The sequence below is a fragment of the Caenorhabditis remanei genome, chromosome X (genome assembly GCF_010183535.1).
Source record: "Caenorhabditis remanei strain PX506 chromosome X, whole genome shotgun sequence".
NCBI lineage: Eukaryota > Metazoa > Nematoda > Chromadorea > Rhabditida > Rhabditidae > Caenorhabditis > Caenorhabditis remanei.
The window spans coordinates 12,098,060-12,119,923 of record NC_071333.1 but is presented as its reverse complement, the minus strand read 5'-3'; the positions used below and the strand labels follow the sequence as shown (position 1 = coordinate 12,119,923).

At 38.4% G+C, this 21,864-nt stretch overlaps 7 protein-coding genes across 7 annotated transcripts; 2 read left to right on the top strand and 5 right to left on the bottom strand.

The window, feature by feature from the left end:
* Positions 1-919: 919 nt before the first annotated feature.
* GCK72_024393 (uncharacterized protein) lies at positions 920-1,493 on the top strand (the record flags this gene model as incomplete). Its single annotated transcript, XM_003118065.2, has 3 exons — positions 920-1,102; positions 1,150-1,344; positions 1,392-1,493. The coding sequence occupies 3 exons, from the start codon at positions 920-922 to the stop codon at positions 1,491-1,493; spliced, it is 480 nt and encodes a 159-aa protein (XP_003118113.2).
* Positions 1,494-1,886: 393 nt separating this feature from the next.
* On the bottom strand, positions 1,887-2,833 carry GCK72_024392 (uncharacterized protein; the record flags this gene model as incomplete). Its single annotated transcript, XM_053735863.1, has 7 exons — positions 1,887-1,894; positions 1,940-2,079; positions 2,122-2,304; positions 2,349-2,438; positions 2,485-2,572; positions 2,618-2,734; positions 2,800-2,833. 7 exons carry the CDS (start codon positions 2,831-2,833, stop codon positions 1,887-1,889), a joined length of 660 nt encoding a protein of 219 aa, XP_053579429.1.
* A 664-nt stretch (positions 2,834-3,497) lies between these two features.
* GCK72_024391 (uncharacterized protein) lies at positions 3,498-4,750 on the bottom strand (the record flags this gene model as incomplete). The annotated part of the gene is made up of 7 exons (XM_003118056.2): positions 3,498-3,526; positions 3,572-3,717; positions 3,764-3,884; positions 4,048-4,202; positions 4,251-4,303; positions 4,506-4,630; positions 4,699-4,750. The coding sequence occupies 7 exons, from the start codon at positions 4,748-4,750 to the stop codon at positions 3,498-3,500; spliced, it is 681 nt and encodes a 226-aa protein (XP_003118104.2).
* A 217-nt stretch (positions 4,751-4,967) lies between these two features.
* Positions 4,968-5,974, bottom strand: GCK72_024390 (uncharacterized protein; the record flags this gene model as incomplete). The annotated part of the gene is made up of 7 exons (XM_053735862.1): positions 4,968-4,984; positions 5,033-5,175; positions 5,224-5,341; positions 5,445-5,536; positions 5,581-5,640; positions 5,690-5,810; positions 5,863-5,974. 7 exons carry the CDS (start codon positions 5,972-5,974, stop codon positions 4,968-4,970), a joined length of 663 nt encoding a protein of 220 aa, XP_053579428.1.
* Positions 5,975-7,337: 1,363 nt separating this feature from the next.
* On the bottom strand, positions 7,338-9,405 carry GCK72_024389 (uncharacterized protein; the record flags this gene model as incomplete). Its single annotated transcript, XM_003118241.2, has 7 exons — positions 7,338-7,403; positions 7,448-7,600; positions 7,758-7,878; positions 7,990-8,438; positions 8,492-9,072; positions 9,163-9,244; positions 9,298-9,405. The coding sequence occupies 7 exons, from the start codon at positions 9,403-9,405 to the stop codon at positions 7,338-7,340; spliced, it is 1,560 nt and encodes a 519-aa protein (XP_003118289.2).
* Positions 9,406-12,148: 2,743 nt separating this feature from the next.
* Positions 12,149-14,227, bottom strand: GCK72_024388 (uncharacterized protein; the record flags this gene model as incomplete). Its single annotated transcript, XM_053735861.1, has 10 exons — positions 12,149-12,346; positions 12,398-12,453; positions 12,502-12,624; positions 12,671-12,806; positions 12,849-12,986; positions 13,309-13,376; positions 13,695-13,870; positions 13,914-13,993; positions 14,045-14,129; positions 14,178-14,227. The coding sequence occupies 10 exons, from the start codon at positions 14,225-14,227 to the stop codon at positions 12,149-12,151; spliced, it is 1,110 nt and encodes a 369-aa protein (XP_053579427.1).
* A 1,034-nt stretch (positions 14,228-15,261) lies between these two features.
* Positions 15,262-21,572, top strand: GCK72_024387 (uncharacterized protein; the record flags this gene model as incomplete). The annotated part of the gene is made up of 21 exons (XM_053735860.1): positions 15,262-15,340; positions 15,432-15,622; positions 15,675-15,969; positions 16,017-16,149; positions 16,203-16,296; positions 16,346-16,546; positions 16,595-17,449; positions 17,498-17,644; positions 17,695-18,256; positions 18,309-18,409; positions 18,458-18,767; positions 18,818-19,014; positions 19,060-19,314; positions 19,365-19,769; positions 19,815-20,081; positions 20,125-20,461; positions 20,513-20,735; positions 20,781-20,875; positions 20,945-21,094; positions 21,147-21,433; positions 21,477-21,572. 21 exons carry the CDS (start codon positions 15,262-15,264, stop codon positions 21,570-21,572), a joined length of 5,280 nt encoding a protein of 1,759 aa, XP_053579426.1.
* Between the last annotated feature and the right edge of the window lie 292 nt (positions 21,573-21,864).

Here is a 21,864-nt window from a genome sequence, read left to right as displayed (position 1 = left end):
CATTTTTTCTGTCGGAAAAGCTGACATTCTGCCTGTCAAGTGAGAGAGATTCAAGTCAAAATTTACCAACTACATAGATCACATTTGAAAAACAAAGGCATGAATAATATTGGATATAATTGTTTTAAAAAAACATAGAATGTATTCAGTTATGAATGGTTATGATACTGAAATACATGATACTGAAATAGATCAACGTAAATTTAGCTATTTGAATGTCACACATAAATCTGTATTTTCCATAAATCCGACTGAAAATTGTTAAGGGAGGAACTTGGAATGATGAGAACTTCTACACTTCAGAGAAACATATTTTCTAAAGTTTTCGTTTCAACAGGTTCTTCGGATGAATAGCAGCTGACCGACTGATAAAAATTCTCGTCAGAAAAAACATTGACGGAGGAGCTGCATTCAACATCTTGAACCTGGAATATTTTGTCTGTAACGTATTTGTTTTTTATAACTTTTTTAAAAACTTTTTCGTATTATATAAACGTACTTTAAGTTAGTTTTCCTTCATTTTGTTCATATAGATTTGTTATGTAAAATCTGCTTAATCTTCCTAATGAATATATTTTCAATGTTCAATTGTTGTATGTTCAGAGAGGATTAGACAGGATCAGATGTTACTTCTTCTCCATCCGCCTCAATTACGTCAATGCGCGCGATATCTTTTTATTCTATTCATTCGGAGCTGTGTGCATGTTGGCGTTAAGCCCCTGTTGGTTGTTATTCACAGAGAGCGCCACATCCCCTTGACAACCTCGTGATATTCATAATCGATACGTTTCAAGAGTGGCGGCTAGTTTTATGCTTCTACCTTACAACTTCCGCTAATCTTAGCATTGTTTTGAATGAAATTGCGATTTATCTTTTTCGTTTATTCAATTAACCTTTTTAACAATGTTCAAATTTAAGTATGAATCCTGTGGATCCGTCTCATTTGGAACCATTCGTTCTCCGTGAAAGCCCAAGAGTGACTATTACGCGAGATGATGTGCTTGTTCAACTCGAATTCACAGAAGAACATCGAACGATTCAGATCATTCACAGAGACTTAATCCGCATGATTCCAGGAATCAAAAATATTGTTCAAGATCTTGTAAGTGTTCAATGCTAGTAAGACATGTCTATTCTTTTCAAATTCAGAAACCAGATTGGGAGACTGACTTCGCTATTTTCAATTTTCCCGTAACTGGAATGGATCTCAATGCAACAGTATTCGTGCTCACACATGTGGATAAGAATTGGTCTCTGCGTAGCAGACGTCGTCGTCGTCCAAGGCAAAGTGATTTTCCAATTCTCAACGCCCAAAGTCTCACGCAATTGGCAGCAATCAGAAATGTATCCACTAGCTTTATTGAATGATAATTCATTGTTCTTTTTTCCAGGTCGCGGTTCGTCTCGAACTCCGAGAGTTTCTCGACTGCACTGATTTCATCATTTCTCGAAAACGAGATGAACAACGAATCCGCCGCGAACGTACGCAATAATCATTGTGGAAGTTTTGGGAAATACACAGATGCAAGACATCCGGCTTCTCAATGCTTTCTCAGATTATTCTCTTTTTCAATATTCATTTATATATTCCTTTCGTATTGTAAAATTTTCCTGAAAACTTTTTGATTAACTCCACTATTTTCAAAACAAAAATAAAATACGTCATCCTCAACTACAATGATGCAAACACTTTCACCGCGCTCAGAAAAGCATTAGTTCAGAAAACCTGTGTTGTCGCCTTTTCAAACAATTTCCATTCACACGATAATTTTATTAAAAAACAAGACAGAAAATTATAATTTTGCAGAGCAGAATAAAACAGCTTCTTTTTTTCATAGTGATTAGTGCTTGATTTGTTCAATCTTTGAATTGACAGAATTACGAAATCACAATGCTAAATTAGAAGATTATTATCCAGTGCAAAAAGTCAAAAACTTACATGAACATTGGAGATTGCAATCATGCAATACAACACGTCCGGATTGTCTTGCATATTCACATCCCCACCAAGAGCTCTCCGAGTTGCACAAACTATGATCAAACAAGGCGTTGAAACATCCGGTGTATTGTTGGAAATACCTAAACATCTGAGTCACTCAGAAACAAAAATGTGATAATTACATGCAATGATTCTTGTAATCCGCCAGAATGTTGTTGGCAAATTTTGTGCGACACGCAGTAATCTGAGTCTGCTTGGTGGAAAAGATTTGAGACATGCACGCGTCATTATTTGAAAATCCCTCAAATCCAGCTCCGCACGCAAATCCGAATTGTTTATACATAGACACAACTTGCACAGCATCTCTGAAAACAATAATTGATTTCAAAAAAAAAATTATTAAACATACGACAAACGAAGTCCAGCTTTAACATGATAGCTAATACTGGTGCAATCACGACGAGCTGGCCCGAGACATTCGTAGTAGTTGTTGAAAGCGCTGGTATACAAACATAAACTGGAAATGTTTTGAAAAGAACACTTACTTGCAGACTTTGAGAAGGCCACTAGTACCATTTATATACATGTTTTCAATTTCTTGGCGATGGCATTCTGGCTCGAAAGCAAGAATTCCTAAAAACGGTGAATTTATAATTTTGAAACAAAAATAACACCGACCATAGCAATTAGCAAGACCCATGTCAGCTTTTAGCTGCAATCCGCAACATTGAAGTAAATCGGGAGTACACGTGCCAGTAGTTGATGGAGTGCATGCCCCGGAGATTGATGGAACAACTGAAATTCAGGTTACAACTTTTACGAACATCTTCTGATTTGAAAATTCATTTTGAAAAACTTACTTGCCAACACGGCAATCAATGCTAAGAAACTCATGTCGTGGAACGCAAAAACCAGAGAAATGTTTCACTTATGGGATTAACAAATGAAATTCTTATCAGTTGAAGTGATTAACAATAATCTTCTTCCCGCTCAATTGCCATTGATTATTGCATTAAATAAGCTAAACAGGGAAACACCTTACATAACTCTTCGCTCCGGAAAGTTAAACATGACATTTCTGTGGAATGAATTGGCAAGATAGATTTGAATGAGTTTTTGACAAAAAATCATATAGTTTCACGAAAAATCATATTTCATTAACATTAAAAAGAGGAGCCCCACTTTTCGGAAATGACAAAACTTCAGTTGTTATCAAAAGTTCCTAAAATAATTTATATATCATTGACCACAATTCATAATGTGGCAACGCCCTGTTTTTGAACATGTTTCTGAAGAAAATTAATGAGACCACCAACATGCTGCCATATAATATATACCGACTTCAAAACATCCTCTCTCTACGATTTTTTAAAGTTTCTGTGTGTGATCATGCTTATGGCGTTGTAAAATATGCCTTCAACTTTTGAACTTGCATTTTCACCAAATTTTATTCAGGAATAATTGTTTATTCTTATCACAAATGATAATACATAGTTTAGAATGACAAAAATTATATAATTTGTTTGATTCTGACATCATTTTGATTACTCGAATCGACTCATCCGATGATACCTCCAGAGTATGGCACTGAAAATTTATGTATTTCTTTGAACTTTACAGTGAAAAACTAACAGACACATCTAGCAGCACATTGTGGGAATCTGGTGAAAATGTTAACACGAGAATACTCGCAAGCCCAAAATTGTGCGTCGTTTGATTTGTCACCACAGTTTTGTTTGAATTGACTTTCGAAACAGATCAAGTACTTGTTGGCCAATCTAAAATTTAAAAAAACGATTTCAATTTTTTCACATGTTTCCTTACGTGCAAGCCTGCATTGGATCCACATCGCTTGTAACTTCATAGTCAAGTCTGCACTGTGTCAATTGCTGTCCACTCTGTCCTTTCCACGTAGTAGACATGCAACCCTCATTCGAAAGGTATGCTGAAACACTGTATTTTTGTTCCGTTTTCTTATCTGAACAGTTTTTTTTTCGTTGCCTATGTTTCAAAGAGTTCAGAAATGTTAATTTTATCGAAAGGGTGTGTATGTTTGTACTCGTGAAATTCAATTTCAACCACGCGTCGAAAAAAGTAATAAAAATCACTTTGCAATCCAGCTCCACAGACGAAGTGCATTTGGTTGAACAATCCAACAAATTGATAAGCAGCGAATGGAGTAGCCGAAACCGAAACAAAATGGACCGGAGACATGCAATCAGAATATTGGGCACCCATACAGGTTTTGAATTCACGGAAAGCTCTGAAATTGTATCTTTGTGTTGTACAATCCATGGACACTGTAGGTTACCTGCAAACTTTACGGATTCCATCAGGTCCTTGGTTCTGGTAGTATGTTTCAACCTATAAACGTGTTTTGTTCATTTGTAGTATTTGATTAGCATGACATTTCTAAACTTTTAAACCTATTGACTTAAAACTTATCATCAAAAATGTTCTTATTTGATATTTTCTACGCACACTCTTCAATAATCGTCATATCACCTCATTCACTTATCAATGCCATCGATGGTAGGCATGCACATAATTGCATTTTCAAACTTGCCTGCTTTCTGAAATTTTCAGGATCAAACCATGGTTGAGGGTCGGAAATGCTCAATGCTTTGTTCAAGTCAGATTGACATTCCATGTAGAGAGTGGAGTCACAGTCAAGACCACCAGCTGTGACACCTGAAACAACATATAATCTAGTAATACATCCCAAAATACTAGAAAAAAAAACTGTCTCAAAAAAGTACCTGAAAGTCCAACGATGAATGCGAGAAGTGGCAAACACCGGCCCTGCCACATCGTCTGAAAATTCAACGTTATGCAATTCAGTATAGCACAGTAAACAAAGAAATAGCATACAAAACAATTCAAAAATATGGAATGCAATTCTAGCAGTCAGAGACAAAAAATATTGAAGATGAAGCACAATTACATAATATTTATTCCCAAAAAATGTGAATTCACATAAGACAAATTTTAACCAAAACAATACGAGCGAGATGTTGAAGCAAGATGATCAGACGCGTTCGTGGACTGAAATATTCAATTCTCTGATAGATACTTTGTTCGATTTTAACTTACATGAGCAGAAAATTTGAGTGCACTGTGGGTAGAGGAGGTTGGTACCAGTACGCTCGTAGTTGCATCCCCAGTAGGCCATCTCTGGCTTCTTGCATGCGTCCCAGAACAAATTGAAGTAGCAAGTGGAAGCAGCCTCGACATATCTGGAAGTTGAGTTGCTATGTGGTGATTCATAAGCGCAGTTTTCTCACGCGCAAGCTTGGGATGGATCGGCTTTAGAGTTGACATCAAAATCGTTGTCACATTGTCTCATACCAGCAGTTTGGTTGTTGAAGACAGAAGATCCACAAACTTCAGCATTGGCAAAGACTGTAATTATAGTTTATATTGAGGAAGAATATTTGATATACAATATAATTGAGCTGGTGAAGCTCTCAGTCAAAAATGTGAATCATTTGAAAACTGTGCTTACTAGAGAAACCAGCTCCACAAACGAAGTCAAGTTGATTCCAGATTTTGACGTATCCATAAGCTTGGTCTCGGGTATATTGAACACCTCCGTTGCTGCAAAACGAAAAGCAATCAGAATAATGGGATATCAAACGTACTTGGTGGCAGTGATAATTCCGAATGGATTCTGAGCGCAGGCAAAGAACTGACCGTCAGTACTGGAAATGAGAATGAGTTATTGAAAAAACAAAAGCAATAATTTCTTACTAGCATTGCTGGTACTCCTTGTAAGCCTCGCACGTTTTGAGAAGACCGTAAGCTTGGCTGTCAGCGTAAGACTTCTCAATGGCACTTCTCAAGTCTTGGTATTTGGCCACGCCGAGTGAAGCTGAAAATAACGTTATCGCGCTTGTCAAAGACGACACTCTATTTTTTATTACCATCGAAACCCAATTTGGTATTGAACTGCCCTTGGCAAGTGTTGAGACTGTTGATGCCATTACAAGGGGTGAGTTGAGGATTCTGTTGAGCGGCCACAACACCTGAAAACATGATGGTGCACTGACGGAAATCCAAATTGAGCTGGAGGCAGTCATTTTGTAGACTGTTCCAAAGTTATGATCATAAACTTTCGAAACTACAGTACCCCAAATATATTTCTATTTTTAGCGACGATAGCTGGGCCTAGAAACAATACCAGTTTACAATTTGCGTGCCAAGAATTTGAAATCTTCAAACGAAATACAAGACCAAAGAGTGGTTTTTCACATTTCTACTACTTTGAAAATGCCTAACTTGCCGTATGCCACTTTTCCCACGTTTCTGATAAGAACCTAATTGCTACTATGTGTGACGCAAACATGTTTCAAATTTTCAAGTAATTTTTTATTAGCACTGCAATTATTTGTTTTTTCCGTTTGTTTTGTTTCATCATATTCGAAACAAGTTTCCTGATCTTACAAAAGTCAATTAGTCATAATCGGTTAAAGGCGTCACCGTGGTACACGTGGAAACACGACTTATCAACTGATGATAAAATAATCAATCCGGTTAGTGCAAGAGAACGAAATCTGCCAACAGCTTGGTTTCGGAACGGTTTTCTTTTTAAAGGAAAACGTATTTGGGTTTGAAAAGGGAATAGTTACAGTATGCCAGAAACTTCAGGAAAAGGGAAAGCTCAGGGCAACGAAAGTATGTCAATTTTCAAATGTACTGCAGAAGTTGGAAATGACTATCTTCAGATATTCAAACTTCATTCCCAAGTGTGGCCTACATGGTTTAACCCAAAAGTAATATTGCCGGATTGAAAAAGAACAACAGATTTTTAGGTATCAGAAAAGCCTAGGATGTCGGAAAGGTTATGGATGTGAGGATCTTACCGACTAGTACAAAAATAGCCAAGCAATAATTGGTAGAGCACATTTCGAGGGGAGCAGGCGTAGTGCAAAGTCGCGTCTCCCTTATCGCTTGCCGCTGGCACTTCTGTCTGATTCTCCACCTTTCAAGGACCGGCTCGCTTTATGGGTTTGCCAACGATGTCCTACCTTTCTTTTCCACCTCTTTCCTCTTACTCGTGTGTATGCACATTTATCGTTTCGTTTATTATGATAGTCATAGCTATCAAATTGTATTATCACTTTTTTCCTCGGGAGAAGGAAAGGGAGAGGCTCTGAAAATGATGAAAACTTTTTTGTCGACAATGACGCCAGTAAAGGTGAGGGTGTGGCACAGGTAACAGGTAATAATAACTAGTCACAGTTCCAGATTTATTAAAAGTCATGGGATTTTCATGGGTAGAAAAGGTAGGGGAGGAGGAACAAGATGTCAGGGAAAGGGTGACTTGCACATCGAAAAGATCAAAAGATGGCATCAAGAAAATAAATTACACAGTAAAAGGGGAAACAAGTTGAGATCTTTATTGGTTGACATAGACTCCAGTTACACAGTAACTCATCAGATGTTGGATTTGTTCACAGGTTGCCTGAAATTATAAAATAGTGAAAGCCTTATTGGTAAGTGTATTACCGTTGGGTGGAAGCTTTTTACAAATGCACAATTGTTCTTTGCAAATCCAACAAGGTCTTTAATTCCGAACGACTTTGAGATCTTGGCCACATAGTCACAAACTTTGTCCAATTGTTCTTTTGTCGGCTCAGCAGTGGTGGACGGGGAAATTCCCTGTAAAAGTGTGTATAAAAGTGTGGCTTTGAGTTTAATGGCTTCTATAAAGATGGCATAGATAATAACTGATGTTTGAGAGTGATGTGATACCGTGTTCAAATAAAGCAAAAAATTGGAAGACACGGGTAAATGTTAGAAAAAAGAGATGACTCACGAATAGCTGCGTTGTTGGTGATCCGAATGGAGAAGGAGTAGGCTTAGCCAGTTCTATTTTTATTTCCCGAGAAACAGAGGAAGCTGATTCTCCTGGGGTGTTTATTGCTTGATTGTGTTTTCTGCAATGGAAAAAAATATAGTGAGAAAAAATAATCTTATAATATCTGTCAAAATAATTATTACTTTAAACTATAATAGCGTTTACTATGCGATATCGGTCATTGACTTACTGGTACCACTCGGCATAATACTTCTCGTAATATTCCTTGATAGCCTTGTCATCATCAATTGAAATCGAAGCTGGGATTTCAGAGAACTGATTAATGGCAGATCCCAAAGAAGGTCCTGATGTGGTAACTATAATTCCCTCGTCCTCATTCCATCCTCCTAGATAAGACTCTCCAATCTTAGCACCCGTTGATCCACTAGTTGGAAATGTTTGAATGTGAGTGGTTGTCGGTGTAGTAACTACACTGATTGGAGTAGATGCCACAGGTGTGGTGACTGGGGTGGTGGTTTGAAGAGTAGAAGTCTCAGTAAGAGCAGCTGTGGATGGTTCAGTGATTGGTTCAGTAGTTGACAATTCAGTAGACGGTTCGGTTATTATTTCGGTGACAGTTGTGGTTTCTGTCGGAGCCTCTGTGACTTTTGTTACCTTCCGCAATTTGCGATGCTTGCGCTGAAACAATATTAACATTTTGATGAAGATCGCTCAAAATCAAGTTTTCTTACTCTATGACGACGTTTTCTGGGTGCCTTAGTAGAAGTGGTGGTAGGCTCTTCTATTTCGACGACGTTGGTGGAAGCTACTTCAATTTGTTGACTTGGAAGAACTTCAACAAACTCAGTTGTTGGTTGCACTAACTCCATCGTTGGGTAGATTCGTTCTTGAGCATACTCATGAATTACAGGAGTGGCACGAGACACTTCAGAAGTTTGTTCGGTTGATAATGCAGGAGAGGATGGGATTTCAGATGGAGACACTTGTTCGGTAGTGGGAATTGGTTCGAACGTGGAAGGTTCAGCAGTTGAGGGCTCCTCTGAAGTGGTTGGTTGCTCTGGTGTTGTGTGGAATTTATGAGTAGACGGCTCATCAGAATCTTTGATGATTGGCATTGATTCAATGTTGAACTCCGTGAAGCTGAGAGGTGTTGGAGTCTCATTGGAGGTTGGGACGAAGTCCAATGGAATCTCAGTGACAGTTTCAGAAGATGGGACAACTTGAATTGGAGCAACTGGAGTGGGGTTGAGAGACTCTTCTGTTTCAAGAACAGCTGGTTCTACGAAAATTGGTTTGATGTTATCGGGAGCCCCTGAAAGAAGAGTTTTTCAAAATAAAAACTTCAAGTGTCTTATCGTGTGAAGAAGTTTTTGGTTTCGTCAAGTCTCATTGTTCAACTCACCCCTCAAACGCTCGAATCTTGCCGACCGAAATCTGGGAGAGATGCCATCTTTAGGTTGAAGCCTGTGAAATGTCGCAACTTCCTAAACAGTTCAAAAATCATGTTTTCGTTCTCGTGTATCGTTTATCTCCTCACCTCTTTATGACCGAGTGATGGCATGGAAATCTCGTTTGTCATGATGGTCTTCGAGGTGGAGACCATCTGATAGTGGCATATCAGGAGAAGAACACCGGATAGCCACATTGGACACTTGCATAAACTATCTGCGGGCCACCAGTATCCGAAAAATTCAATATTGTAGTAAATGCTCGGATGGAGAAAAAACAATAAGAAAGAGAGAGAGATGAGATTGAGAAATTGAGGAGCCCGAGCACAAAAAGTCATAAAAGAGCTTGAGAAGAGAACGCTAGGAATGGGAAGATGATGTGGACGGAAGGAATTGAAAGGGGGAAATAGTTAAATGGGACAGAGGGAAATTGTGGAAAAAAAGATGGAAGAGTAATGTGAAAAAGAGAATGGATCTGAAGAAACAATTGGCAATTTCAATTTCTCTTTTGCCTCTAGAAATTTGAAAGTGAAGTGGGTGGGTGAAAGTGATGAGGAACAAGTATGTTAATAGAAGCCATTCAATTTCTTCTTCCTCCTCAGATTCCCATGAGATTTGGTAGAAAGTTTGAAACAGAGGAAGCGACAGTATCGAACTACATCAAATGTCTGCGGTTCGTCCGGAGGGAGGGGGGAAGAGAAAGGGGAAGAAGATGCAAAAAATATCTGATGAGATCTCGATATGGCGTCTCATTCTATTGTCGAATTGCCTAATGGCCACCCCCAAACGGGATCACTTTGGCAGTTTTTCCCCTTTTTGGTCATCCTCATTGTCGTAACCGACAACGGAGTAAAGCAACATACGTCAAACCGGCTACCGTAGCTAGAAGAAGACGAACCAGGGATGTTAGTGCAACACAGGGCGGCCAGATACAGGAGGATGAGAGAAGAAGCACAACCACGAATAAACACTCAGGCGGACTAAGGAAAAGATCTGCCTCCTGGAACTTGATGTTGCGCCACCCCTCCTCCTTCTTCTTCCTCTCCTCCTATTTCTTCACATCATCTCAAAAATCTGGATTTTTTCCGCCCTCATCATTTTTGTTGGAAAAGCCAATGGACAACCGAAGGACGGTCGAAAATGGCAAATGGTTCGGAAAAGGCAGCTTCGAAGTGTTGAAAATAAAGGAGTGATAGATAAAAACTTGATTCTCATGGTCATAAATACATTCAAAAAGATATGATATAGATTGCGCAATGATAATAAGATATATGAGATACCAAAGATTTCAAGGAAAAGCATCTATCTAGGAGTTCAAAATGGTGTCGTTATTAATTAATATGAACTTTTTTTTAATTTTCGAAAAGCTCTCACTACTTTTTTCTATTCTTTCTCACAAATGAACAAAATAAAAGAAATGAAATGAACTGGTGAAAGCTTCCGCAGTAGTTTGCGCAAAAAGATCAATTGAAAAGGATGAAGCACGAAAAGACTACCAAGCAAAATTGAGTCGAAATTTTGTGAGTCGTCCTGCTCTAACCCCAGAAAAAACGTTCATTCGTTCAGATTGGTTTTCTTTTCCCTTTTCAACAAAGCGTATAATCAAATCAATTTTATTTTGCTATAGAAGCTTTCTACAAAACCTTTTTCGTACTAGTTGAATGTGAAAAATGAGAAAAAAAGAGAAGAAAAAACGTAAAAGCATTCGGATATAATCACTATGGATACTGTTGCCATTTTTCACTTGAGATTGAAAACTGGAAGGCGTCGTTTTCGTTTTTACGTTTTTGTCCGAGAAGTACTACACCCTGATAGCGGAAGCAAAATCCAGTGATTTCTTGTGATCTCGTTGATGAGAGGGAGAAGGATAGAGATGAAAAAGATTGGATAATGAATCAAGAGAAAAAACTTACATATTTTTAAGTGATTAGATTATGAGATGTTGATCTGGCAGGGCTAATTGGATTTATGGAAAGTGTTTCATGTTTCAATTGTTAATCAAAACATGAGAAAGAAACTACAGACAGAAATCATCGAATATATATATAAGCGAGTAAGGAAAGAACTGCTCATATCACGAGACGAAAAAAGAGATGTCTGCTTCATTACTTACCTCCAGACAGCCGCTCATTGATACATTTTTTTGTATAGTAATCATGTCTAGCCAATTCGATGATAAAAACATTTTTTGTTCTACTCAGAACAGCTATCCCTTGAGGCAACTTCTGTAAACAGACATGATAGAACACGCCCCCCTGTTGTCAGGGCAGAATATATTGTACGAGAGAATCGTAGTTGGAATCAGAACTGAAAAGGATTTTAACCATATTTTTTAGACAATGGGCAAAGAACATGTCAATTTACAGATTTAATGAAATCGAGTCTGTGAGTCAACTAGAATACTGGAGTTCCTGGTCGGAGGTTATTCTGACCAGAATGGTTATTTAGACAAGGAAAAGGAATAGGATACGGAACTCATGATGAACTAAAACAGCTTGTGCGATTTGTGTGTTATATAGGTTTTTGTTTGGTTAATCCGCATTTTTGACTAGACGATGAGAGTCAAAAAACAAGAAGTCGTGATAAGATGTTTGATCTTAAAAAAACCACTATATTTTTCAGGAATAGTTTTCGCCTATTTGTCACTTTTTGTCGTACGTAATTCGTCTCTAATTTCTGTTATTTGATGCATTTCCCTGCAGGAAAGCAAAAAAAGATACATACAAGTTTTTTATTTCAGTAATAACACAATGAAAAAATGGCAAGCTGGACCGAAAAGGGATCGGATTGTTTTGAGCAAATTGTAAGAACTAAAGCAATTGACCATGAAAATTCAATTATATCCGTTTGGATTCTACTTATGTACACAAAAAACTGAACCACACGCTAATTAGGATACAAGTGTAAAAATAAAAAAGTTTCTATTTGAGATCTCGACGACTAATTCATCTTGATTGTTTTTAAGACGTCCTGCAAGCCCAGTCGCATTGTGACTGCATTGGCTCTTCTCCGCAAAAAATCGGTATTTGATGTACTATCTGTTATTGCTTGTTTTGTACAAATGGCAATCACATTCACTTCGTCCGTAATCGAAACTTTCAAACAGGACCCAAAATATTGAGAAAGATCCTCAACAATCTGAAATAAGAATTTTTTTTACATCTAACTTTCAATTAAATTCTGGTTTACCTGATCAACTTCTACACCGTGTTCACTTTGTGAGAGAATGTTGACAACTAATGCGCCTGGAATAAAGATTATAGGTTCAGTTTGAAAAAAACTGGAAAATTTACCTGTACTACCAACTATTGATGACAACGAGCTGTACACTTCCTGGTTTCTGAAGACTTTTGATGGGCATGGGATGCTTTTTGAACTGTCACACGCATCAAGAAATACCACGTCGTATTTAACGCCTGAATACGTTAATTGATGTATGCAGATTGGAAAATAGGTACCTACCGTTTTTCTCTGCTAGTTTGATGAATTCCAATCCATCTGTTGTTATCGTTCTCCGCGTGTTGTCATTCACCACGTTAAACCATTTTTGAGCTAGGCTTACTACCACTGGATCTAACTCCACTGCAGTTATATTCAACTGAAAAAGTATAATTGGTTTTGGAAAATATTTTTTCGTTACCTTAGGATTCAATTGATGAAGAAACATATCCAAGCTACCGCCTCCCAATCCAATTTCCAGTATCGTTTTTCCGTCATTATCCGAATCCACCAATGATAATGCAGAAACAATGAATGGAGCACTGATGAGAGCTGCGATCTGAAAAAAACTCTGTTTCTGCATTTATATCTTGTCTCAATTCATCAAATAATATCTTATTTCCTACGCCCCATCTGTTCATTACATTTTCCGTGTCTTCACGACTTTACTACACATATTGCTTCTTATACCCAACTCGATTGGAGAACACAATGTGTGAAGTAATGAAACAGATACGCTTCTTCAAAACATGCTTGTTGTATCATGAATGTTTGTTTGTGAGCAGACAAATAGTGAATGAAGAAGATGGGTAGATTATTCGTATTTGATAAGTGGGCAAAGAGATGTTGTTCAATGTGAAGAGCATGGAAAACAAACTTACATATTGTGCACGGATTGAGAGATGATCGATTTTCCACATCCGAGTGTCCGAATACTCGAAGGTTCTGTCTAAAATTAAGTGAAGTTTTTCGTTTGTTTTAACTTTAAAAGAAAGCAATTTGAAAGTCATTTTTACATTGGCAGTGAATGAGCATATAAATCTATAAAATGATTTTTGAGAACTTTTGGTTAGTCAACCAAGTTTATATTAAAAAATCGATCACATCAAGAACAAATTTGATTTGCTTTGTGATTCACATTTCCGGCGCTCTATCTTCTATTCATTCGATGTCCATCGATTTTTAATTCTATGAAGCATTTGTTTCAAAATAATATTATTGTTTAACACTGCCGGAAGTAGTAATAAATAACTGATAGAAAACATACCGCCTTGTGGAATCAGCCTTACAATCGTATCGCTCTCGTCTTCAAATCCCTTAACATACATATGACGTTCCACCATTTGTCCGAGGTCTGTTTCCACTTTTTTATCGACCACAACATAACAATTATCTGTCACTGGTGAGCATTCTTGAGAAATGATTGATTCTTCTAATCCTCTCCTATAAAAAAGTCGATAAATCGAATTTTTTGCGTTTTCCTTACTTTTGATTCAACAAATCCTCATCGAGACCTCGTCCATACTGCTCGTCAATCAATACCTCCGATGGTAGCACGTAGAAGTACTAAAACATAATTTTTGTGAACAAACTCAACATAAACGTAAAAAAACTCACTAAAGCAAGGTAGATGAGAATGCAGAAAGAAAATATGCATGCAAAGTACTGCTTTGTCTTGATTGACATCGTTCTGGGAGGTCTTCTGTAAAAATAGATAATCTATGATTTTTTTAAACGTCAATAGTCTTACTTCAAATTAAATACCGTTTCATTTGGCGTGTGAAGGATTCCTTGTGGCATTGAGTTATTTTCCAGTTTACATATTACTGATTAAATATTTCTCTTTCTGAAATTCAACTTTTGCTTCTTTATTTTACTCTTTTTCTATGGAAAAGCTGAAGAAGTTAAGTAAAAAAGTTGTCCCACGAGAAATGCGCCAGCCCGTCGGTTGACGCAAAACGCAAATTGAAGGCGCAGAACGCGTGCGTGAGGATGCGCACTCTTTATCTTAGAATAGAGGGCGTCTTCCCTCTCCTCCTTTTCCCAACCTGCGGCAGTAATATGTTGCGGTCGTGTTCCGAGGCCGCATTATATTTTTTCGTTCATTCATTACTTTTCTCAACTAATTGTGGCTCTTATTAAGGTGCAATATAATTTTTTGTTAAGTAAAATTGGAACGTCTTATTTTAAAAGTTATTTTTGGACAAAATAAAACTTTTATTCGTTTCACATGTTTTTCCGTACTCTTTACTGCCTAGTGAATAACGACAGGTAATAAGACTATCGAGTAACTGAAAACTAGTTTTCTTTATGCTATTCTTTCCCTCCTGTCCCAGATTTCTCTTGGTTTTCTTTTCTTTTTTCCGGCTGTCTCAGATTTGATTTGTATGGCAGCAACAGATGGTTAACTAACCGCGGTTGCCAGAGACCCATCCATCTGCATTCAATTAATGCTCTTTGTGCATATGCACGACAATGGCCTTGGTTTTCTCATTTCTATTCATTTCCTCTTTCTCACTTAGATATCGGTCACTTGGTTTTTTCTTGATGGCAGTGACGTTGTGATTCTAATCCAAAGTTGACTCTCTTTCTTGCTGTCTGTGTCTCTTCACTTCCCCCACACTCTCGTCTCTCTCCGTGGAACATTTTTTCTCCTTTACTCGATTTCTTATTGAGAGAGTGGGAAAAGTACTTTTTAATCGCTTATCAGCAGAGAAATAAACCATGTTCTTGCCGTCAATGAACTGTCATTTTTTCAAATGTTTTCTTCATTTCTTCTTTGCAGTATTTCGTTTCCGTAATCACTGTTTTGTTCAGATCTCAACAGAAACATCATGCGGGATCCGGATAAGGTAAAAAGCGGGCCAATTTGTGACACAGTTGCCGTCATTGTGTTGGAGGAAAGTGAAGATGGTAAGTGTTATTTTTCTCAATGAAAAGTAGAAAGTAGAAGTTGAATGAATAATAGTCAGTAACTATAACAAAATGAGAAAATCGTTTTCAGAGAACGCTCTTCCTGATGTGCTACACGAAGTACAATCCCCACACACATCGGATACCATCCCGACATCTTCCATCAAAAAGTTCGTTCGCCCTCGTGGATGGTACAATCAGTCAGAAACGTCCCCATCCGAGTTTTTCTATCAAATACTGACAACAGAGAAAGGTGCAAGGAGGATTGCATATGTTCTGTCGGTGAGTTATCTTAAATTTTGACTCAGACGATTCTTATTAATTTGCGTTTCAGACATGGGAGGAAGACGAAACGACAAAAAATTTTAAAGCAGTCTCCATAGTTCTCATTAGTCAAAACTTCCATCCAAAAGCATTCAAAGAAATTCTTCTGGAAATTTCAAATGATCTACGAACTCCAGAATTCTCATCTTCTTCCGAACTCATTAGATTTTTGACTGATGAACTAGTCGAGGAAGGATCCACCATCGAGATCAGAACAAAAACTCTGCACGTCGAACTAGGTTTCGAATTAAGTCCAGTGTCCCCTGTCACTGGGAAGGATGTTGCCATGTTATTCAAAATGCTAGGTGGGTTACCTGATTCAAAAAAAACACTGTTGCTAATAAACTTTCAGGATTTCGAAATGTCGTGAAAGTCATCCACGCCCTTCTTTCCGATTGTCGCATTGTGCTTGCGAGTTCTTCTTTGATGCGCTTGTCAAGATGTCAGAATGCGATACTTTCTCTTTTGTATCCATTTGTATATGTGTAAGTGATTCCGATTCCTTGTGTCAAGTGAAATCAATTCTTCCGCATTTCAGTCATTCATGCGTCACAATTCTACCTGATTCGCTGGCCGAAGTTTTGGAATCACCGACGCCGTTTTTGATTGGAGTCCTTACCGAATTCGTCACGGTACGTTAACTTGTCGATCAAATCACAGCCAATTTTCAATTTTTTGCAGTCATTCGGTGACGAAAACATTGTGGTTTACTTGGACAATGGGGAAGTACATATACCAGATCACACAGAAATCTTCAAAGCGGACGACTACTACTACGAGTCCCTACATCAACGACTTCGGGATGTGTTGTTCACCACGACCAGCCAAGAAGATCTTGCGGTTCCAAGCGAAGAAAGACTGGACGTGGATGAGTTCATACTGGTGAGTAGACTCACAAAGTACATTATCATAAACAAGATACTTTTGTAGGACAAGAAACTCCGAGCATGTTTCATACTCTACTTTGCCGAACTTTTGTATGGTTATCAATACTACATCCTCTACACTCGAATCAAAGGAAACTTCGAGAAGAAGCTAACAACATCACTGACGTTTCATGTTGGCGCATTCCGTGGCTTTCGTAAACTCACGGACATGATGTCGAGTTCACTTCTAAAAAGTGTATACTTCCAAACATTCATCCTGTCAAGAGCGCTTCCCCGAAGAAAACATGACTTGTTCGACGAGATTTCGTGTCTGAAAGAGCTCGATCAACTTATTTACAAACAAAAGTCAAATAGTTACGAAAGCAGAAAGATCATTGAGCAAATCTCTTGTGAGCTCATCCAGAAAGAACGGTACATGGAGAAGTGTTCGGTCCGGAAACAAGAAGTTTTCACCAAGATTTATTGGACTACGGGAAAAGAGCTGGCACCCAACAACAATAGCATCATTCATACAGTTAAACCCAAAATGAGGAGTAACGTGATTCTCCAAGCAATGCTTCCAGTTGTGAATACCCATGTGGAGTATCATGCGAATCAGTTCGAAGCATACGCTCACAGAATAGAAGCACTTCGCAATTGCCTAGGCGATATTTTCGAAAGTAAAGTCTCTTTCGCTAGCAAGTCTTTGGATGCCGTCAAGTCATCAATGAGGTTCGCACCACTTCGAATTGAACTTTGTCGACTGCTCAATCAGAAGTCATCCGCCCAGGCTGTACTCAGCGATAAACAGTTTGACGATATTGCTCTACTCATGAATGCAGCTCTACAGGCAGAATGTGAAGAAGACAAGGATGGAGTGGTTAGAAGTTTGATGTATCTATCGAGTGTGTACAGTAGGGTAAGTTGAAAAAGGTTGATGAATAAATAATTTAAGTTTTAATTGCAGAAGCTAACACAAGGAGTTCAACAGTACATGTACACCGCCCTACAAGAACACAAAGTTTGGAAGAACCAACGATTCTGGACATCGTGTTTTTACTATGAAGTACATGAGATGTTATTCTCAGAGATGTTGAAACAAGATCGGAAGATTGTGAGTCATTTCAAATGTTCACACCGGAATATAATATCATTTCTATTCAGACCGAGAGTTTATGGTGTCACACTCTCCGACCATGTGCCATGGAAATGATTGACACTGACGATACGGATCAGGAAGAGCTTGTGCGGCAAGAGAACGAGATGATCCAGGCACAAGCAAAACATTTTGCCAACTTGATCATTTGTCTACTGATTCCATTGACTGACGAATTTTTCGACAACGAAGAAAATCATACTGCAGTTCAAACAGAAAAGTCGAAATGGATTGCATACACGCTTGACTCAATTCTCGGTGTGACTGGCAGAATCAACGGCTTACCACTCTCCCGAATTCAAAACTACGTGGAGGCTCACGTGGAAAGTCTACGTGATGTATATTTGGAGTTGTCCCATGGAGATCACCTGAAGAAAGACAACTTTGATCCAATTCTAGTGTGTCCCAGTGAATTCTTGTTGTCAGATCCAATCGACTGCTACCTTCTTACAAATACAGAAGAGTCCACGATGTCTCTCAATCGGTTGGAGAACCTGCTCCCAGCAAGTGGTTCTCTTTTCCTAACAAACTACCGTGTAATTTTCAAAGGGAAATCTGTAGATATCAATGGTAAGAAAATGAAATATCCAAAAACTGATATACAAATCCAACATAGTTTCAGTCACAAACGGCACAATCGTCCAGACTCTTCCTCTCTATTCGGTGGAATCATTCAAAAAACTAACCTCGAAGAAAATGATTCCATCACAACTAATAGAAAAGGTATTTATGATGATTTTGAATGGAAAAAAACTATGAATACTTATTCAGGGAGTGAAGATTGAACACATCATTGCTATTCGATCTTCATGTGCGGCAACAATCATTGTAGCCTTCGATGAAGATGAAATCAACAACTTGGCTATTGAAAAGTTTCTGGAAGTGATTGAGAGTAGCTCTCATAACAGTTTTGCGTTCTACAACATAAGAAAAGATAAAACAATTACGGACACCAGCAGTCACAAGTTCTCAACACTGAACTCAGCGATACGAGGATTTACCAAAAAGAAGACAGATCCTCGTAGAATCCGTAGTCATTCCTCTCATCGTGGTTCAGTGCACATTCAGTTTGACAAAATAGGTATGGTTAACCTTAGTAGTTTAAAGTTTCGACATTCTTGTTGCTTTCAGAAGATTTCGACCATCTCAAAAAGAATGCCTACATTCGATACGCAGTGATTGACTACCCCAGATTGGGATTGAACTCAAAGAATGTGAAGTTGAGAATGTCTGCTGCCAACTTGGACTACAACATCTGTCCTAGCTATCCAGGAAACTTCATCGTTCCAAGTGAAACCAATGAGTCAGAAATAGCTAAAGTAGCAAAGGTTTTCTATTCAATCATGTTCAACATAGTCAAGATTTTATTTAAGGGTTTTGTGGATCATCGACTGCCGGTTGTAGTATGGATGCATGGAAACGGATCTTTGTTGATCAGAGCCAGTGCATTCACATCAACTGATATGGTCAAGAAACTCAAGAAAGTAGTCAATTACCGTCGGAATACACCAAAACTAACAGGGACCATGACAGGAAGCCAACAGACACTTCACTCCAAAGCAAGTAGTAATGAAGAAAGCAGTTCCAATGTGGTGGCTGGCGCTGAAATCAAAAGTGCAGAAGTTCAGGTGGGAAACTTGTCACTTTTTGATAAATATAAACAATACTGTGCTTGCAGCTAAACTACTTTGCGAAACTTGCCAACTCATCACAAAAAGTTGTCAGTTTTGCACTGCCCACTCAATATGCCGAGAAAAACAGTGTATTCAATGATGGTTGCACCTTGACTCACCATAATGGTTACTCCAGTCGAACTGCAAATACCGAGACAGTGACTATTACAGCCAACGGATTTCCGGTCTCACGTTTTCATCGAAAAGCGTTGTATGTGCTTTTGGAGAAAGGACATGCTGTGAAAATACCAACTGACTCCAATGCAGAGGCAATCATGGTGCGATCGGTGAAAGAATCAGAGTTGAGAAGATCTCTGCAGAAAGCTCGGCAAATTTACAGTAAAGAATTTCCAAAAGACGCTAAGATTTCAAATCTTGAAGCATGGAATTTGTCAAATTGGCCGCAGTCGGTGAGTTTTTAATCTTTTGGTTGCTAATTAATTTTTTCTTGTCAGGTATCTCGGATGATTGAGCTCTCGAACGCAATAGTTGCTCTGATGAGTCTTTACAACTCATCAGTAGCTATTTGCCTAGAAGCGGGACGATCTATCACCACCATCCTTTCATCTTTCGCACAACTTCTGTCCGATCCCTACTATCGAACGTTTGCAGGATTCCGAGTGTTGATTGAGAAGGAGTGGCTATCGTTTGGGCATTACTTCCACAAAGACGCCGAAATGTGCTCACCGTCGTTTCTTTGTTTTTTGGATTGTGTTCATCAGGTAAGATTGATAGTGGTTGAATGGAAAACATGTATTTGTTCAGGTTATGCAACAATATCCCTCTGCCTTTGAGTTCTCCGATTTCTACCTGAATTTTATGGCCTTCCACTCTGCTGCTGGGTACTTTAGGACGTTCGTTGATGATTGCGAAGAGAAAAGACTGCAGTCCGATGCAAATGAGTTTTACTTACCGGATGACCTTACGACTATCAGCATATGGGAATACATCAAACTGAGAATACGAGTCAGCACATCATTTCTCAACGAAATGTACGAACCATTTGGCGACGTTTTAGTGCCGTCCAGCTCGTTGTCACAAATACGAATGTGGTCTTTTCTGACAGAAACACATCTTCGGTTTGGCTCTCCATATGATATTGGTGAGTGTTTTCTTGTTTTTAGTTTATTCATAACATGATTTCCATCTACAGAATCCTCTTATCACGAGAGGAAGTTGGTTGACGCGGAGTGTGAAGAAGAAGACTGGAGTAATTTGGACACCACTGAAGACCTAGACAAATCCGTTTCTTTCACCAAGCCTCCAGAGACGGACTCGACTAAAATGAATGCAATCAAAGCGTTGCAGAAGAGTTTTTTGGTTGAATTGTTCGATGCGTCGGAAAAGAAAACAACAAGTAATGGAGAAGCAAATGGGTAGGTTAACAACTTTTGAATTCAGAAATATCCGTCGAATTACAGAAAGGAAACAGTCCATGAACTAGCTCCATTTGCGGTCGGAGCTAGACCAGTACAATGTTGCTACTGCGCAAATATTCTCACAAGATGGAGTAAGGGTGAGTATTAGTGAGAAGAGAAAATTGAAAGCGTTTGAGCATCAGCGTGAAAATGAATAATAATTTCAGCTGTTCATTGCAAAAAATGTCGAATTCACATTCACGAAGGGTGTGTCAACAGAAACATCACAATTGGCAACATCGTACACACATGGGAAGCCAAACCACTAGAGAACATCAAGATGCCGTCGGCTGCAATTCAAATCTCCACACCAACTGGTGAGTGACACTGAAACTGGTTTAACCACAACAACAAAATAAATGGTTTCAGCTGAGAAAGTGGCGTATAGCCCCAGTAACACTTTGACACGAGAGTCAATGTCACCACCAATATCCAACAATATTCCACCACTTTGTACAGGATACTTAAGTAAACGAGGTGCCAAGCTGAAATTATGGGTTCCAAGATTTTTTGTCTTGTACCGCGATACACCAAAAGTCTACTACTACGAGGATCTAGATAATTGGAAAAATTCCGAGAAACCATCAGGCTTGATTGACCTTGTTGAATATAAAAACTGCCATTTGGAGCAAAATGGAAGACGAGCATTTATGGAGGTATCTGAATAAATATTTTCTAACATTCACTTATAGTTTTCAGCTTCACATGAAAAACCGTACATACCGCCTTCTTTCTGAAAACATGAATGAAGCAGTTCGCTGGAAAGAATGTATCGAACAAGTCATCCGAGATTAACCAAATTACTTGTCAAAGAAGAGCTTCCTCCTTATTTCAATTATTTTAGTACTATTTAAAAAAATTATCTCATTTATGTGCCATATGTAAACTTTCCCCAAACCACTATAGTCTCAAGTTCAAAAACTCGGTGTAACATTATTGCAACTCTACTCAACCTTTCTCCCAGTATGCTCAATGTGAATCTAGTCATCTATTTGTATGTTTTCTATTGGAATATTCTGCTGCCATTCTGCATTTTACTATGTATTTTGCCCTCTAAACAAAGAGACGGGTTATATGAAACCAGTTA